We start from the raw sequence: 19,349 nt of genomic DNA, 5'->3' as shown, positions 1-19,349 counted from the left end.
TTATAAGGGTCTGATAAATTAAATCTACTGGTGCCTCACCTGTGTTGTACGCTGTGGGTATGGCGGAGAAGGGCAGACCCTGTGCCAGGAGGCTCGGTGTGGCTACAGACACCACAGGTGTGGTGAGGGTTTGTGCCACCTGGGCTCCAGCCGCCAGCCGCTGGGCGTTCTGCCAAAGAGCGAAACACCATCAGCAAGAATAAAAACCAGCAGCAGCTTCGTCTGCGAGCCCGTTTCAGTACTGTTTTGTTTGTTTGTTTTTATTCGGACATGCTGGGAATGACAGATGCACACATGGCTGGATTCAGAATGATGTTCCACACCGAGGAAACCTCTCAGTGCGTTCTTGATGACATGCATCAAAAACAAACTCCTTGGTTTGAATAAGACATGTAAGAGAATTACATCAAAGGCAATTTATTCAACCTGTGATTACAAAAAGACCTGACCGGTCACTGGTAACATCTTTCCTAAATCTTATTACTGCGTAACATTAACAATGCGCAACATTAAAATAACTAAACTAGTTCATGATGTAAATATAGTAACGAGGGCTAGGCAATATGAGTGAAAAACTTAACACAATATAAATCGATATCAATAATTATTGATTTGTTTTAAATATCTGAAATGCTGTCAAACTGGTAGTATGATCTTTATTCTTTTATCCAGTTTTCACAAAACACTGTTGTTTCTTAATTTTAAGCAGTTATGAGGCACAGTGACAAAACCTTAAATTGCTGCTGCTGTCAGTTACTCAGCATGTTGTTGCTAGGTAACCAAAGAATGAGTGAGTTGCTAGGTAACCAGAGTCAGTTAGTTGATTCCACCACATTTTGTTTGCTTAGCGGTGATTTATTTTAATAATCAGTTATGTTATTTTACGCCCAAAGAATCGCTATTAAGCCTTACAACCAATTAACCACAGAAGATGATATTTATTGCTCTGCTTACCGCTTGAATTTTCAATGAATGTGAAGAAAAAAAACCTTTGAAATATTACGCCCATTACAATAACTTTTCTATACATTCGTTTTAAAACTATATCTTGAGAAGCGTCATCAAAATCACATGATTTGTGGAGTTTTTTTGTAATGTACTGTTACTGCTTGTAATTCTATTTTTATGTATCAACAGGATTTTGACCCGTTTCCTGGCCTACATTTATTGTATAAATCATGTGGCGTGACCAATTAAAAAGAGTAAATGTATTGAATTCAAAATAGACTATCCAGTATCAGGAGCATAAATATTAATCACTAATAATACAGTATCTTCAAGTGCTTGAAGATTTCTTTATTTGTTATCACAGTTTGATGAAATGGTGAAGAAAAACAGTGATCAAGTCAATTATAAATGGAATTTCACATTTCTTTGGGGGGGAAAAGTGTCATAATTGCCAGAAAAATACAAAGAAATGCAAAAACTTTGTTTCTAAACACTTTAAATAAATGGAAATTTATAAAAAAAAATGTTTAGTATGGAAAATACCTTATTTTACGATAAATCATGACATTTTTTAAGGCCACATCATATTAATAAAAAAAAAAACAACCTCTGAAACGGTCTCATTTTAATGTTAAACTATGATTTCTGTGTGCACAACATTTCAAATGTTCTAGTAACTAGTAATTACACTGGATATACATATTTTAATTTAGCCTGGTGGAAATCCTTGTACGTCAATGACCCATGTCCAAATCTTTTGCTCCCAAACTGGTCGAAAAGAGCTCAAATTTACCTTGGATAAAAAGCAAACTGGAGCTCTTTTTAAACACTTCCGCATATAAAACGTCTTGCTATAAAAGGCAAAAGATTCTGTGGATTTTCCCTGGAATTACGTTCGAGTGTGAAAAGAACCATTCATCAAGAGTTTTGAATTACACTAAACGTACAAAAGGAGCAGAGACAGACCTCAAAGAGGAGAAAGATTTAATTATCTTCCTTTGTGAGGAAGAAGAGCGAGAGCGCCAGCAGACTGAAAGTGATGAAAATTAATCACCATCTTCTGGAAAATGAGAATCTTGCCTGTCGACTTTAAGACGAATTGTTGAAGGGGGAAGAGGACAGCCACCAGAAGCAGCCATTACTCCTCTAAAAACACATTTATCTTAATAACTATTATTATCTTATTTTGTTGCAAGCATTGTGAAGGGCATGCATTCTGAAAGGTTCAGTTTTCCACAGCTTATTGTGGAAAAAGTTAATTTTTTTAAGTGTATTAAAACACTTAATAGTTGTAAAAACCTGCTATTTTTTACAACTATGTTGTTTTTTTTACACTTTATATTTTAGGGATGAAATGAATAATTGTGATTAATTTTTGAAAAAATTGTCAACTTGTTAATCATTAAGTAGAGCATACAAACTCAAAAACACCGTCAGAGAAGTAATTAAGCCAAAACTGTACAAAAAATAGATACATTTTGCATTTAAGATTAAAAAAAAACCTTGAAAATACGTTTTACCCAGAAGACCTACAGTTCAAATTATGTAAAGAATGATTTATAAAAGAAACTGAAGTATTTGTTTATTTGCGTCTTTTAAGGTATTTCTAATATTGTACGAAAAAGCTTAAATGGCTAAATGAAACATCTAAAAAATGATGCTATTTTTAAATCTAATTAATCATCAGAACAATTGATTGAATAATTGATTACTATAACAATAATTTGTTGCAGCCTTAACATATTTAAACGTAGTGTGCACCGTCTTTCATCAGTACACCTTCATGTGTTTCTGTGCGTTTCCATTTGTCACTTTGACGCTGATACACTGAATTTCCTCACTTAGGCACAAATATTTGGATATTTCCATTTTATTCTGGAAGTTATAAATTATCTCTTTGTCATAAACTTTTAATAGAAGTGAAGCAATGATAATTAAAAGGTAAAAATGCTAACGATGCTACTGCAGTATTGGGTAAAATTGTAAGTCCTTTCCTCCGGATTTAAATCTGCAACTGAAAGGGTGAAAACTAAAATTGTTTGCATGATCTAAACTCTTAATCTGGTATCTGAATTTCTAACTTCTCTGCATTTATCAGGTGTAAAACATGAAACAATATGCAACTAAAAACTGGAATAAAAACTAGCAATTAAAGATAATTTCAAGCCTGATTGTTGCTGGTCGATGTAAGCAGACAACTAAATCCTATTTATGATTGATTTTATAACCATTTTCTATCCTAAAGGTATTTTAAGTTTTTTATTCATCTCTAAAGATAATCTAAAGTTGCATGCTTTGCGTTGGCCATGAAAGCTCAAATTTGGAGTTTTCATTGGTTAAATGCCTTTAATGTAATTCAAAGTAGTTATTAAAAATCTCAAACATTGTGTCGGATAGTGGAAATGAAAGTGTGAGGCCGTTGGTGAACACTGAAACATGCTCTGTGGCGCGTCGCACCACAACGCAAAGTGAGAACAACACCCATGCTTTAGATAACCACCATACAGAGCAATGAAGCGAGTCCAGCTCAAACCTGCAGGAAAGCACTCGGATATTTCTGCTACGGCACCGTCAGCGAGATTAACGTGGAGGGCTCAGTTCTAGATTATCTCCAAAAACTAAAAAACAAATGCTGGAATAAGACATCCACGCACCCTGACCCACATGCAGTCAGTCAAACTGAACACCATCTCAAAGGAAATGTCGGTGAAAACAAAACTGAAACAAGAAGAAACTCCTGCAGAGTCCTGCACTCATGCTGACAGCTGACTGGCATCGACTCATGCGAGTGACTGATGTATGTGTTTAGGAGTGAGGGGGGGGAAAATCACCTCGTTTACCAATTCCAGCTCATCCTCTGTCTGCAAGGAGTTGTAACAGAGAGGGTTATAACTCTGGAGTGACTGAATAAAACCATGAAAACAAAGCCTGAACTCGTACTAGTTCATCGGTTGGTTTGCAAAGTTCAATAGTTTTCTCAGACCTGAACTAAACTGCAACAGCTAGCAAGAAACTAAAGACAATAAAAATATTTGGAAACAGTTAAAATTATTCATCAAAGGTTTCTTTAAGAATCGCACTAAACCTGAGAATCTAAATAATGTTATAGTCCATGTTAAAGATTATAATTTTGTCTTTTCTTTACACTTTAACTTCACATTAAACTAAAATACTTGAAGCAATTATTAAAGCCTGATGAAGTCGTGGTTCATTCCTTCATAAAATTTTTGACTAGATTCTACATCTTTAGAGTATTAGAACAGATTTTTCATTATTGTGTCTGATGTTTGTTTTAAAACTTATGTTCACTCAAATTATCTCAACTAGGCAGCTTGATTATTGTAAAAACAAAAATCTGAAGAAAATCCTCTGACGCTGAAGAAGCAAGGTGAGAAATAAACAAGATTCTGGATAAATATTTTAGACCCTTCAGTCAAGTTTTAATTATCAAACAGCTTGATAAAAAAGATCAGATTTATCAGTAGCAAAGCGTCAAGCATTCAGGCTTTGGATGAGAAGATAAATTAAGATTTCCTGATTCTTTTGATGGGTTCAATCCAACTATAAAACATGAAGCAGTTTGGTCCCCATTCATTTATTTCACCCCAGGATTGAGATGTTTACCCAGCTCCTGTAAAGTTGGGGGCATTTTGGCAACAAAAAAATATGACTTCTGGATCGTTTTGTCTTCTAAGTAAAGATATGGGAACTTAGAAAATGTTGATAAAATGTTTCTAACTTTTACAGCACCTCACCTATGAGATGAAAACAATATAAATGAACTAAAAAAGACAGTTTCAATACAGTATTACGTGATCTTGATCTATCAATACTTCTACAGGGACAACTAAAATACAGAAAAACTTTATATTTTGAAAAGTCTTTACACTTAACTGATCCAAGAACAAAACACTAACCGAACAAAAAAATCCCGCAATTTCAATAACTTTAAGGTATAAAATATAATCGGATCAATTCGGAATAATAAATATTTATTACACTGAAACAATCCAGCTAGATGACCAAATTAAATGCTTAAACATAATAAACACGAAAGTTACAAAAATATCTTGCTAAGTTTTCTGGCATTAAGTAAATAGAAATAATTTTGGTAATTCTAACAGGCCTAAAAAAAAAAAAAAGAAACGTTCAGTCTGATTTAACTTCACAGAAAACGAAATGTGTGTCTTTTCTCTAAGTGTATAAAATATCTGATTTCAACTGTAAGCAACATTTTATTTGAAGAGAAGTGCATGAGATTGACATGAGACATTAACATAAAGGAGTCTTTATAAATGTTTGACTGTTGTCGTGATGTGTTATTCTGTAAACGACATTTTTAAAGCAACTCTGCATTAAAAATGTCATTTACAGAATGACACTTCATGACAGCAGCCATAAACATTCATAAAGACTCCTTCTTGTTTATCACAGTTGTTATGTCAATCTTATGAATACCCTTCATATAAAATGTTATTGTAATATTTTCCAAATTTAGGCTTTTAGATTTAATACAGGGTGTCCAAAATGTGACTTGGGGGCTATTTGCAGCCCTAGAAACAACTTTGGGTGGGCCTTAATCAGAAATTCAAGAATAGTATAAATGTGTAGTTTTCCATTTCAGGCAGAAAATACAGATTTGAAAGTAATGTTTCAGAAAAACACAGACAATATCAGATCTTAAAATGAAAAATATAAAGGTAGAGCACAAGTTTTTTTCTTTTAATATGATATATTTCATTTGTAAAAACAAACAGTTTTACTAAAATGCAGATTTCCCATTTCATAAAATTTTCAAAATAAATCAAGAGTGAGCAAAAAAAAGACACAAAAAATGTTGAAAAATGTGACGAGCCTAAGAACTGCCTGTTCTTATTTTTTTAATCTGACAAACCTACAAAATGATTTTAAATCTAGAATAATTTATCCACAGTAGCTAAATTATGTGACTGCTATTATGTTTACTTTCAAGTAAAAATGAAAACATAAAATAGTTTTTGCAAAAACAAAAATACTAAAAAGTTTAACATTATCGGCCCCCATGCCAGAAAGTTTGGACACCCCTGACTTATGATCAAAACTGTGCTGTTTGAATATGAAGCACTTTCAAGTACAAACTTTGGAAAAACCAAATTGAAATTTAAATTACTCCAAGGTTTTCAAGCCCCTTGTGACAGCAACTGGTAACATCTTGGGTCCAACAAAAACCTGGTGCGTTTGTGAGCGATCATGAAAAGAACTGAGGGGTCAGAAACGTTAAACCGAAGCTGAACTTGGCTGATCTCACCATCTGCATGAGGCTCTTCCCGCCCTGTGAGGTGATGACTCGCAGGTCCGGCTTACGGCTGTTGACCATCTGCGGGCTGGGAGGGGGCGGCGGGGACTTGGCCGGAACTACTTTCCCCAGGCTGTTGCCGTTGGAGACGGTGAGCAGACCTGGGGAGGCCCTGGCGCTGGTGTATCCATTAGCTGCAGGGGAGACGGAGGTGCGAATGCATGGTGATCAATAGGGAAAGATCAGACAGACAGTAGGGGTACAGAGTTTCGTTGTTAAGTAATCCTCTAAAAAACGTCTCGACCCTGAGGTCGTTGAATTACCTGAAGACAGATAATTCAGAGGGAGGCTACTGTTGTGATTTATTGGACACATTTCACTTATTTAGTCCTTAAATTTGTCTTTAAATTAGATATGTTCTTAAATAATACAATTCCTCCTTTTACAAGTCAATCATGATCAGCAAAATTTAGCTTTTTTGACAAAAAGACAAACCTTTGATGTCAAAATGAAAACTGACTTTTACAAAATGATAACAGAACATAAAATAAAACATAATAAGTGATAAATATTGAGTGTGTTTCAAGAAATTGTACTATAAAGACACCTGAAAACCACAACAACATAAAGACAAAATACAAGCAAATGAGGAGTGCACCGATTGCAGTTTTCTGGCCGATCGTCGATTACCAATCTGACCAGCTGATTCAGATTTTGAATTCAGATTTTCTTTTGTCTGATATGTTGCTAAATAAAACAAGAAAGTCTTTGAGTTGGTAACAGTAGGGCAACTATTGTTAACTGCAAACGTGCAAGCATGACACATCAGGCACATCTGGTTTACATTCAAAGTCTACGTGAAGGCGCGTCGAGGGAAGCATTTGACGAGTCCGACAAATAAGCCGGCAACAGAAAACAACGCCTAGAGCGATTTTTGCTCTAGCCGTTTTTGCTCTGGGAAATTTTGCTCTGATGCGCCCTCAACATGCCTCCACACAGACTTTAACTCGCGACACGTATTTGGTGTAGAACAAAATGTCAAGCGTCTGCACAGACGTCGACCTTGACGCGTTGAACGCGTTTGGTGTGAACGCACCGTTAGTTTGGTTGTTTCCATCAGCAGGAGAAGTTTGGACAACATTTATTCTCCAGCAAGACAACAAACCAAAGCATCCAGCTGAAGCTACATAGAAATGTTTTGGATGTTTTGGAGTGGCCCAGTCAAAGCCCAGACCTCAATATGAACTGTTCACAAATGATCCCCACCAACAGTACAGTGTTTGAACAGTTTACAAGGAATAATGGAGTAAAACTGAGGTAACTGTGGCCAGGCTGTTACTGCAACCAAAATACAGACTTGAAAGAGGTGAATATTTAAGTAATCATTTAGTATATATTGCATATTTTTATTTAATTGTCAATATTTTATAGAAATCAGTTTTCACTTTGACATTAAAGGCTATTTTCCTTTTTTTTGTACAAAAAAGCCACATTTTGTTGATCATGACTGATTTGTAAATGAAAAAAGAAAGAGATAAAACATCCATGGGGGAAATGCTATTTATAGATCGGTATATGATTGTGCTTCACTTTTAGAATAAATATCTCATAAGTCAAAAGTGAACACTGAACATTCAGAGAATCCCACTAATTGGCATCCAATCCCAGGTGGAGCAACAGAGGAATAATTACTTAATTATTCCACAACATAAGGGAAACTGTAAAAAGAAAAAAAGAAAAAAGAATGCTACAAAACTTTGGTTTTGTAAAAAATTTAATAAATTACTTACAGACTGGACTTGGACATCCTCCGTTTGAATTATTCAGGTCGCCTCCGAGGAGAGCACCTATTAAATAAAGAAAAACGTACAATGAATCCATGCAATTTTGACTTTTTAGCAGAAACAAACTCTAAATTGAATTCTTAAGCTTAGTTTTCTTCCCAAGTTTAAACTCTGTGATTAAGCTTCACTTTAAGCTTGAACTTAAAACAACTTGCATCTGTTTTCAAAGGGATGACACAAACTACACACTACAAAATAAACACACAATTCCTTTACACATTTTTAGGCATTATGCATCTCAACTAAAACAAATAAGTGACAATTTATCAGCTAGCAAGATAAAAAACCATGGAAAGGATAAATTAATGCAAATCATGTTTACTCTACTGGCTGCGGTATCTTGTAAAGTTGCTCTAATAATAGTAGTCCCCATTTTAAAGTGTTCATTTAATTATTTTATTGCCTAGCATTAAATAAAACGTTCACTCTATGTGCAGATCACTGGGGATTTAGCAGGCAGATTATTTTCTGTGGAGTTTGCACAAATTTCTTTTCCTCATATTTCATAGGACAGTGAAGCATTTGGCACTGAGGTATTTGAATATGCATTTATCGATAAATATAAAAAAAGAAACGAAATGCAAGACTTACTTTTTAAAATTACATAAAAGGTTTCTGGTTCAGTGGATTAGCATGGACAAAAGCAATCAGAACATGAAGAAAAGTTTTCAGTGTGTGAAGAACGTTCTCCAACACCAAGGCTGTAGCTTAGAGAAAAGCCCAGCTTCATTAAATGGGTTAAAAAATGATAGGAAGCTTTGATTGCTTCAGTAGTAACATGATACAGTTTTATTTTTTCTCTGCTCTGGTGACCAACTATGAGTTTCATCACAAAACGCCCACACAGAAACAGACAACGACTCACTGAAAACACAGAACAGACTTAAACGGTCTTTACATTTACTACAGATTAAACTGTTTAAATTCACATTTACTACACGTTAAACTGTTTAAATTCATGATTTACTACATGTTAAACTATTTAAACTAATGATTTACTACATGTTTAACTGCTTAAATTTATGATTTTGAGAGGGAAATTTGTTAAAAATTCACTCCTAACCAGATAATTTGGGTTGATACTGCTAAACACACAAACCACATTATTGGGAAAACAAGTGTATTATTTTTATGCATTTGGCCTTTCATCCACATAAAAGCTGTTTAATATCACTAAAAATGATTATTTATAAAAACTCCAACCAATGTGGAAATTTGAGAAAACTGTTTGTGTTTGCATTACTGTCTGCAGCAAATAATGCGCTAGAAATCCAAAAACTTGCTCCAGCATGAATCCCAATCGACATTATCTTGTATTTTTATAACTTTATATTCAAATGTGTCATTTAAAAGTAGTTTAACTTTTATATCTGTCCACCAGAATCTCCTGGCACCATGTTTAAATGCTAACAGGAAGTCGTGGTTGTTTTGAAGCAATGTGATTGGCTGACATTGCTATGCTGCCCCCTAGGGGTCTGGCATGTTTAAAACAACGCTCGTGTTGATGAAAAGTTTTCTGAAAACATTTCAGTGTTTATGATATTATTTCTTTGTTTTTATATTTGTTTTTATAAAGAGCTGGCTACATGTGTACAATGTCCAAGCAGAACACAGATTTGCTTATTTTCTAAAATTATTACATATTTATAATTTCATTTCAAATAAGTTTTGAGAATTAGATTTATGAAAGTGTAAGATAAAGAGTAATTTACCCACAGCCAGATATTTTATACAAATAAAATCTCTGTCCAAAAATATAAGAATGAATCCTATTTTTGGATGAAAAAAAAGTTTAAGAAAACAGGATATAATTTTGTAAATTAGACGAATTGTTACTTTCAAAACTTAAATCAATATTTAACATTTCCCCTGCGCTGCAATGAACCCTGCCTGTTTTAAAACCTAGTTAGACAGAAACAAAACTACCAAAAGTAAAAAAACAACAACAACAAAAAAAACATGCTGGTTTTGAATGTTACACAGACTGACCAGATAGTTTTGGGTTCTCTCATTCATATACATCTTTAGCTCCTTCTCACTTAAAAAAGCATAATAGAACCACGATCCAGAAACAAAGACTTCACATTATTAGATATAAAATAAAGTATATCTAATAATTTAATCGGATGCATCACCTAACAGCAGTGATTAAGAACTATTACCCATTATGATAAAAACAGTAAAAGTAAAAAGCTGCTGCAGATCATCTCCAGCCTCTTTGTGCTGCGTCTCGCTGCATGCTCACCTGCACTGGCCGGTCGCTGTGGCAACCCCGGAGACACTGTATTTCTCTGGAGACCCGGTTGCTGTGGCGACAGGAGGTGGGTATCCGTGAGCGATGATGATGTGACATAGGAGGTAGTTACCAGTGCGCTGCCAGGATTACTGAAGTGCAGTGTGCTCTGATTGGACGCCTGGACGGTGACTGGCATAGAGAAGGTCTGAGGCGGAGCCGCCGTCTGCTGCAGGACGACATTCTCACTTAGACAACAACTTGCAACACATTAAATAACAACCATGCGTCATACATAGCTTTAAAGTGTAAGGTATTACTTTATTTATTCATCCACTTTTAGCTGGTATATCAGGGTTTCCTCTAAAGTATTATAAGCCTGGCGGGTCACCAAGCTTTACTTGAGCCACTGCCAGGCTAAACATTGTTTATTTCAGTTTCTTTTTAAATTTCTGCCTCTTTTATTTATTTTTTTTTAAGACTTTATAGTTGGTGTTTAGGTATTAAACAATAAAACATAATAATTATCAAGTGACATTTTCAAATTTCCTGTCAACTTTAAACATTTTCTAACTCCCCTACTGCCAGGCTTAGCAGGTTTCCTGAGGGAAACCCTGTATGAGATTATCAATATATGAAATTTTTTAAAATAAAAATGACAGTTTCATTGTGTAACAAGCAAAAAAGATGCTTGCATGATTAACTGTTGGTTTACTTAAATATTTAATGCTACAACTTATGCTAATAGAACCACGATTAATTAATCTGATTAATCATGAATTGTGATTAATCCGATTAATCGGATTAATCACAATTAATCACAGATTATTTCAATTTTTGAAATAATCTGCAACTAATTTAGTAATTGATTAATCGTTAACGAGAGCATACAAACTCAAAAAAGGGCCATTTTCTGAACACAGTCAGAACAGTTAAGCCAAAACTGTATAAAAAAATAAGATACATTTTGCATTTAAGATTAAAAAAAAATTAATTATGTTCAACCAGAACAACTCAAACCCCATAGTTTTAACTTTATACAGTTTAAACTCTGTTAAAAAAATATTACTTTTAAAAGGAATGATGTTACTTGCATCTTTTAAGGTTTTACTAATATTGTCCTAAAATGATTTAGTAATTAAATGGAAAATTTGCAGAATGTGTAAATTATTTCATCTGATTAATCATCAGAATAATCGATTACAACAATCGTTAATTGCAGCCCTAAAACAGTATTACAATTACTACAGTGCCAATATTGATATCTTCATTTCTGATTTTGACACAGATTTAAGACATAATGTCAAATAAAACTGTGCTAATTGTGCAGAATATTTATCTTGTTTGTGACGTTTTTGTGTCTTTTTTTTATCTTTCTTGGAAGCCAGAGAAAACTGTAATCATCTTCTTCCAGTTGGTTCGCAACATTACCTTATGTGCCAAAATGTGGTTCAAATGCCTTTAAAACAAAGGAAAGTGATGAAAGAAAATCTTATTAAAAATAAAAAGAAAATATGTATCATTTTCTGAATGATAAACGTGTAATGAGATTAAAACATCTAAACCTCTTGTTGAGGTCAGCACATTAAAATAAGTCAGTCTACCCCAATAATGTTTGATTATTGGGGTAGACTGGGGTAGAGATCCTTAAAATATTTAATATTTTTAACTTCTACTTCCACATCCATTTTAATTTTGGATGATTATTTTTTTTATTTCCATGAAAGAACATAAAAATCTTATTTGAAAGGGAGAAAACTGAACTTTGAGATTGCAACAATACAAATATCAAACATCAAAGAGTGGGTTAAAATCTTTGAATGTATAAAGTTAAACTCTCACTGCTTAAAGATCTCTTGAGAGAATAATTTAAAATTAATGCCGCTTATCTTTCACAAATCAAAAGGAATAATAAGAAGGGTAAACCCTTACGCCGTAGCGTTTGAAGAGGACGTCCAGATCTTCCGTGGTTTTACGAAACTTGTCGTCATTCAGAGGACTTTGGTCAATTGAGTCTTCGCCGTCCGGCTCTGGACTGTCGCAGCCGTTGAAACCTTTCTTTCTCAAAGTCTAGAAACCAAATCAGGGAGAGAAACAATATTCAATAGACCAGCAATAAGATAAGCTATAGACTCTATGAGTGCTTAGAAATAGTTTAGCAAACATGAATATCCCAAATGACTTCGAGTTAGGCTGCTGTAGGAGTTTTATTTTGAAGGGGACAAACTCTAGTAACAGGAAGTAGCATGTTGTGGTCATTAGCTTGTAAGCTAAAACATGCAACTTTGAAAAATTGAGTCGGTGTGTAATTATTAAACAGAGCAGCAGCTACAGCATCCGCCATGTTTACGTTTATCTTGTCAATTCTCTGCGATCTGTCATTAGCGTGATGAAAACGTCAGAGGAAATGAGACCCTACAGTTCACAGTGACGTCACTTTAGACATCAGATACCGGATTGCATATTAAAAGTAACCTGAGTGATTTGAAAATAAATGGATTGTCATTAAATAAATAAAAATAAAAATAGAAAAAATCTAATTTTGATCACAAGTGGGCAAAACAAGTCGATTTTTGCCACGTTTACCTGCAGTGTAAATATTGAAAGGTAATAAATAAAACAAGTTCCTCATTTCTGACATAACTGCACGTCATATTTTAAATTACTAGCAAACAGGTGTATTTAGCTCTACTAAAGGCCCACAGGTCACATATTCTGTTGTACAAAACATTTATATTTGTTTCAATATCATCAGTTTGGCAGAAAAATCATAATGTATGGGTTTATTTGAGGTCTGACCTGCCATTTCCAACTTTAACCTCCATCCATCCATCCATTTTCTGTACACCCTTGTCCCTAGTGGGGTCGGGACCAACTTTAACCTACTATGATTAATTCTCTTTGTGTACTTTAGAAGAGAAAAAAAAATGTTGTGTAGGTTGTTTGAATCTACCAGAAAATGAAGGAATTAATATACTATCCCACTTATGAGTCAAAGAAAATGAATTTTATGGACCTAAATAAACTGATTGACGGATCTAGAAATAGATTTTATTTCTCGAGTTTTATTTTTAATGGAACAGAAACTAATTTGAAGCTGGCGCGTGATCTATCCAGGTTAAAACCATTTACCTCTGTGACAGAAAACCCCTCAGGAAGCGGCGGACACGATGAATTTACCTCAATGATGTCTGCGTTGGTCCGGCTCTCGTGCGGCTCATTGTACTCGGTGTATTTGAGCAGAACCTTGTCCATGTCGGTGCTGGCGTACTGGAACAGCTTGTTGGCGTGGTTGAAGATGATCAGGGCGATCTCACAGTCACACAACACACTCAGCTCGTAGGCCTTCTTCATCAAGCCAAACTTTCGCTTCGTGAATGTGACCTGAGAGAGAACGGAGAAAAACATTAAAATCAAAGAAGCAACTTACACCATTTTTTTAAATTGCTTTAATTGTATGCAGTCACTAATTTAACACTTTTTTCCTTCTCCAGTTTATATTTCTCTTGGTGGTCAAGTATTTTTTGAAGAATACTCAGTTAGACCAGTCAGCTATAGCAAAACATAACAGATTAAATAAAAGAGCTAAAAGGGATTCCCGCTGGTCGACTTTGTTTAATTTAGGCGTATAAGCACTTTCTCTTACTGTAAACTAAGGCTGGATTATAGAAACTACTTTAAATCCTTTGGCTACCAAAGCAGTAACAAAACGTTCCCTATGTGGGTAGAAACTCCCTGTAGCAAACTACTAATTTGCATTTTTGGTTGTTTTGGGAGGTTTTTTTTTGTAAAAGTAGGGATTCTGAAAGGGACAAAATGATTAGAAATTACTATTTAAGACAGACATAAAGGAACAGACATAAAAAAATCAGAAGACAAAAACTGGTTTTGAGTATTTTCTTACTTAAAGTATGAAAATAAAAAAGCAATGAGTACAAAACCTACATTTCAATCATTAATTAAAAGGATGTTTCCCTTTTTATCAATCTTTGAAAGTCGTAATTGTTATAAATATTTGTTTTATTTATTAAAACCCTTCAAACATACATTCTGTTGGTATATATTGTTTAATTATTTAAAAAAATTAACTTAAAAACACACCATGTTGTAAAATTCTACTTTTTATTTTGTGTTTTCTTTTAGTAGCAAATGACTAGAGCAGAAAATGTATTTTATGTAACTCTATGTTTCCATATTTATATAATACAATGTATATTTTCTAATGGTCTTGTGGCTGAATGATTTTTTATTGATCAATAATTCACAGAGTTTCAGTATTTTAAGCATGGACGGGTTGAATCCCAAGAGAATCAAGACAGAATGTGAATTTACAAACAATTACATAAGAAATTTAATAAATGTTCACTAAGAAAATAAGCTAAATTATCACAAACTACCTCTTCCAAAACAATTGAGTGGAGATGAATAAAACTCTGATTTTACTGTTTCTTGTTCTGTATAAATTATTTCTATTATTTTGAAGAAAAATTGAATAAAGTAACAAGAGTTTCAGTCTTAAACTATGTGGAAAGCTTCTTGCTGCAAGCCAGCGAAAGAGCAACAATCGAGTACAATGTTTAACAAAATTAGCCTGAATTTCTGTCAAGAACAGAACGTCTGTGCTTTAAAAATGCAAAAGAAAGAAAAGAAATACAAGCTAGAATTGAGGGCATGTGATACAAGAATCTGGTGGTTTGATGAAAACATAATTCAACTTTTCATCTTTACCAGAAGTAAAAGAAAGAAAGGAAAAGAAATGTGGAAAAGTGAGAGTTTAATCCAAACTGAAAGCCAATCAGAAATGCATCACAGACCAAATCCCTGCTCTGCACAAACCAAGACTCCACAATGCATCTATTATTAAACCACTCAGCAAACTGTTTGCTTTTACAGACAAAACCCAATATTTGTGCAAAGCATTCACACAAATACTGGCGAGAAGTCTTTAAAGCGACTCCAGACTCAAATCTATTCTCAGCAGCTGGCATCTGCTGAAGATAAACATGTGATATCCCAGAATGTCTGAGGTTAACAGGATATTTGTTGTTTTTATTTTTGGGTGGGAGGGGATGCTGTGGATTAGCTGGAACTGGTTTCTTTACTGCCTGAAGTTCTTCAACGGGAGATGAAGATAATACTCAATGGGACGAACAAGAGTTCAACTCACTATCCAAAAAGCAAAATGCAAAGAACGGAAAATGTTCAATGCACTAATAAATCCTGTTGCTGGTGAGTTTATTTTAACTGATGCAGATATTTTCTGGTCTTATCACAAAAAAAAACAACTACAAGTCAAGACTGATGAGGAGCATTTTCTAACAAAGCGTAAACATTTGGACTCAAAATAAGAATGCTTAAATGTCAAAAAATAAACTCCCATATCATTCAAAAGTGCTGGAGCGGTTTTAATTTTCAGTAGTTTCAGATGAAGAAGCCTGCGTAGAATAATTAATTTGTTTAGTTATCTTCTTTTCACATGCATTAATAATCCATTATTAGTTCTATAGTAATTAAAAATGGTTCATCGCAATAATTTCATCCAGCAAAATTTGTTATTGTGACAGACCTGGCTACAACAAACCTTCACAACTTTCACTGGCATTGAGATTATTGTTTAATTATACTTCATACTTAGCATGACAAATGCTTTGCAATTCCAGTCTGAGAAACTCAGAACTTTAAATCAGTCTGCCAGCAACCAGCCTGTGCACAATTTGGAGGTGTGGACGCATCACTGAAGCTGAGAAAACTTCAAAACCCAACAAATGTTGACGACTATGTGCATGACATTATGTGTATTAAAATTTAGTATTTTTAGCTGCTTGGGGAAAACAGCTTTGTGATCCACATGACCAAGAACCAAACAGCGTCGCGTAAAATTACTTGATGTGCTGCGCAAAAGTCAGACCCCGCAACATTTGCTAATGTTAAGCCTGCGACTACTTTTAAATGTGATTCTCTGACCTTAATTTGCAGTAATGAAAAGCAGTGGTTGAAACTTTATCCTACAAAACTTGATATTCTCAAAACTAGACAAACAAAACAGAAAATCTGATTATTATTAATTTTTTATAGCATTTATAGCTTTGTGACTTCAGGCCAGTGCTAAAGTGTCAGAGATGACAGATGAATTTGGATTGAAGATTCAAGGGATTTGGATTAATTTAACCAAGATAAATTCAAATATCCCAATAATTGTTGCAAATTTTCTAGAATAATTATGCTTTTATAAACACACACCCATCATTACTAATTAAATTCAAACACTTTTGATGAATCATAAAATGACTCAATGTGTGATTTTTAATTTCCAGAGCAGATTAGCAAAACAAACAGAACGCAAAATAACATAAAATCCTTTGTTTCACAGCAGTGACTCACCTGCTTGTTCCTTTCGTCGGTGATCCTTTGGATCTGAATCTTTTTCCTCCCCATTATGCTTTGTAGTCGTGAACACTAATGCTGGAGTCAGTCAAGTGGAAAAGTGTCTCTCTGAAGATGAGTACGGAAGCGAAGCAGAAACACGCTCAAACACAGTCATGCATTTCGAGGACATGCACGCACGCGCATCTCTGTGTCCAGGTGTGGTGAGGCAACACGGTTAACTCTTGCTCTGAAAGGGCAGCGGGAGAGAAGAGCGGCGCTGCAGCGATTTGGGACGTGGAAATGTGGAAGAGGTCCTCAGTTCATCTTTTATTCAGCGGGGACTGATGTGTGCAGCTGCTGCGGCATGGAGGACGTCACTCCTCTCCTGCGTAAACGAAAGAAACAAACATTCACCAAATATCCCTTGAAATGTAAATCATGAGTGTTGAAGCTACGTTACTTTTTTTTTTTTTTAAATATGTTTTTTATAGAGATGCATGATATATTGGCACCTGGGCCGATATTAGCGACCAATTTTTTTTCCCACTTTGTTGCCGTCTGTTTCTGGTAGTTTTATTTTCAAAAGGTGTCAAAGTAGTAGAGAAATGTGTACAAATAAATATCGGTTACTGGCCAAAACAGCAACATTAATATTGGTTATCAATATCAGCCCAAATGTTCATGTTCATGTCGGTGCATCCGTAGTTTTTTACGTATTTGTTCAAAGTGTCAGTTTCTTATGAGACAAACAATCTGTGAAATAATCTAATTCCTCTCAGTGCTACTGAAGAAATGCACTAGTCAAAAACAACCAATCAGAGCCAAGGGGAAGGTCTTAGTGCTGTCAATCATCCTTCTGTATGCGCTGCTCAGTGTGCTAATGGCAGAAAACAACTTACTGTCCAAGGAAAATCATTTATCTGGCATCATAATTAGACTGAGGATTCACAAAAGGATCTAGTAGCTGCAGTGTAGCAGAGAGAAAGGGGGAGAGAAGCGGTGCATCCACAAGGGTGATTGTCTTAAGTGTTTTAATTTTAAGTGTTTCTTAAAATTAAATAATATTGAACATCTGTTCACACCGATCAGTCCGTCCAGGATTTTGTGATTGTTTTTGTGTTTTTTTTACAATCAAAATCACAGATTTTGTGGCGCTAATTTAGAAATATTTCTAAGGAATTTTTACAATATTTGCACTAAATAGGACTTCATTAATCGCTGTGTTGGTCATGGACTTTTTGGCCAATTTTGATAAACATTTGCAGTGAAATCATAAAAAATGTGGGGATCTGTTGATTTTGCATGAATTCAGTTTGGTTGTTGCAGATTTGTGAAAAACTGGAGGGACATACTGAGGTAATTTGGAGTCTAGAGGGCCAAATAAAAAGCTACTGCGGGCCAAATTTGGCCCCCGGGCCTCAAGTTTGTCACATGTGCCTTACTGTCACAACATAGAGATGGTTTCAACAAATATGTGAAAAAATATTTTCATAAAAGTTACATACTGCAGCTTTAGAGTAGTTTATTCATTTATTAAACAGTAATTTATCACATTAGGGTGTGATAATGTACAAAAAAAATAACAGAGAACTATTGCTCAGTTGAAATAGGATGTGAAAAAGCAAGTGTAATGCACAGATCATGAGGTCAAGGTGCAACGTGAACAATGCGAGGGCCCACCCACTCAGCTTATGTCCTCTCTTTAAAGAAACCCTAATTTTTTATTTGTTTATTAGTTTTATCAGCTAACATGGCACCCACAAAAGCAAAGAGCCTCAAATGATTTTTAATTTGCTCATTTTGCACTAAGTTAATGCGACAGCTGTGAGCACAAAGCCAGAGCTTTAGGTCTTCAAAACCGATATTCTAATGTAACACAGCAGAACTAAATCTGGTGCATAACGAGAAGGAAATCTGATACACATTGTGCAAATCTCCTATGGACGGATTCCAGACAGATATGTTACCGCAACCAAAGCTGTTTCCACTGTTTAAGGTTGTACATTTCTACATAAAGATCGATGTATTACGCTTCATTATAGTTTAAATCTATTGCTTAGTTCAATAAAGCTGCAGTAAGGATGGTCTCCACCTGACTAAACAAACAGGATATGTAAAATGTAGGAAGACATTTGCATGCACAGCAGGAAAATGAAAATAGATCCAAATGATATGCATATTAATGCTATCTGCGAATAGTGTATAAATATTACCAAAGGGTCAGTGAGCACATTCAGCTTTAAGTAATCTGAACAAAATTGAAACCAGTTACTTTCCTACTGGAGCTCACTAAATGCAGATAAAACATGCAGCTGAGGAAACACATTTAGTTTAGCAAGGAGAGAAAATCTTTACCTGAAAAATCCTGAATTACATTTAGATAAATATAGTTTCTAAAGTTGTGTTTTGCACATTTAAATGGATTCTTAGTACTTAATGTGACTTTCTTTAAGCTGTTAGCATTTTATATACTTGAGGGTCAAACTGCAGGAATTTTAATTAATCACATTTATTTAAAAAAAATTTGATGATGTAATGTCATCAGAGTTCACAAAAAATTCAATCTTTTAACAATTAAATTATTTTTAAAAAGCTGCAGAGGAACAGATTCTGTTTCCTTTCGCTAATTTAAACTTCAGGCAGGTGAGGCGGGAGAAGCAGAGCATGAACTATGGCGTCACAT

At 34.6% G+C, this 19,349-nt stretch overlaps 1 protein-coding gene across 7 annotated transcripts in view; it reads right to left on the bottom strand.

Annotated features, from left to right (window-relative positions):
* Positions 1–19,349, bottom strand: part of LOC103146859 (myocyte-specific enhancer factor 2D homolog) — a 44,548-nt gene that overhangs the window by 14,757 nt on the left and 10,442 nt on the right. For 3 of the 7 annotated variants that reach the window (XM_016677909.1, XM_016677911.1, XM_016677912.1), the window contains exons 2-9: positions 16,682–17,051; positions 13,481–13,684; positions 12,233–12,370; positions 10,313–10,529; positions 8,014–8,070; positions 6,236–6,417; positions 3,780–3,809; positions 40–169 (exon numbers count right to left, since the gene is read on the bottom strand). In XM_016677909.1, the coding sequence (XP_016533395.1) occupies positions 40–169; positions 3,780–3,809; positions 6,236–6,417; positions 8,014–8,070; positions 10,313–10,529; positions 12,233–12,370; positions 13,481–13,684; positions 16,682–16,735 (1,012 nt within the window). In that variant the 5' untranslated portion in view covers positions 16,736–17,051. The remainder of the gene's footprint in view (positions 1–39; positions 170–3,779; positions 3,810–6,235; positions 6,418–8,013; positions 8,071–10,312; positions 10,530–12,232; positions 12,371–13,480; positions 13,685–16,681; positions 17,052–19,349) is intronic. The other 4 variants (XM_007564939.2, XM_007564942.2, XM_016677910.1 and 1 more) reach the window with 3 other exon arrangements.

The sequence above is a fragment of the Poecilia formosa genome, unplaced genomic scaffold (genome assembly GCF_000485575.1).
Source record: "Poecilia formosa unplaced genomic scaffold, Poecilia_formosa-5.1.2 Scaffold169, whole genome shotgun sequence".
Classification (NCBI taxonomy): Eukaryota; Metazoa; Chordata; class Actinopteri; order Cyprinodontiformes; family Poeciliidae; genus Poecilia; species Poecilia formosa.
This window is presented reverse-complemented; position numbering and strand designations above follow the sequence as displayed.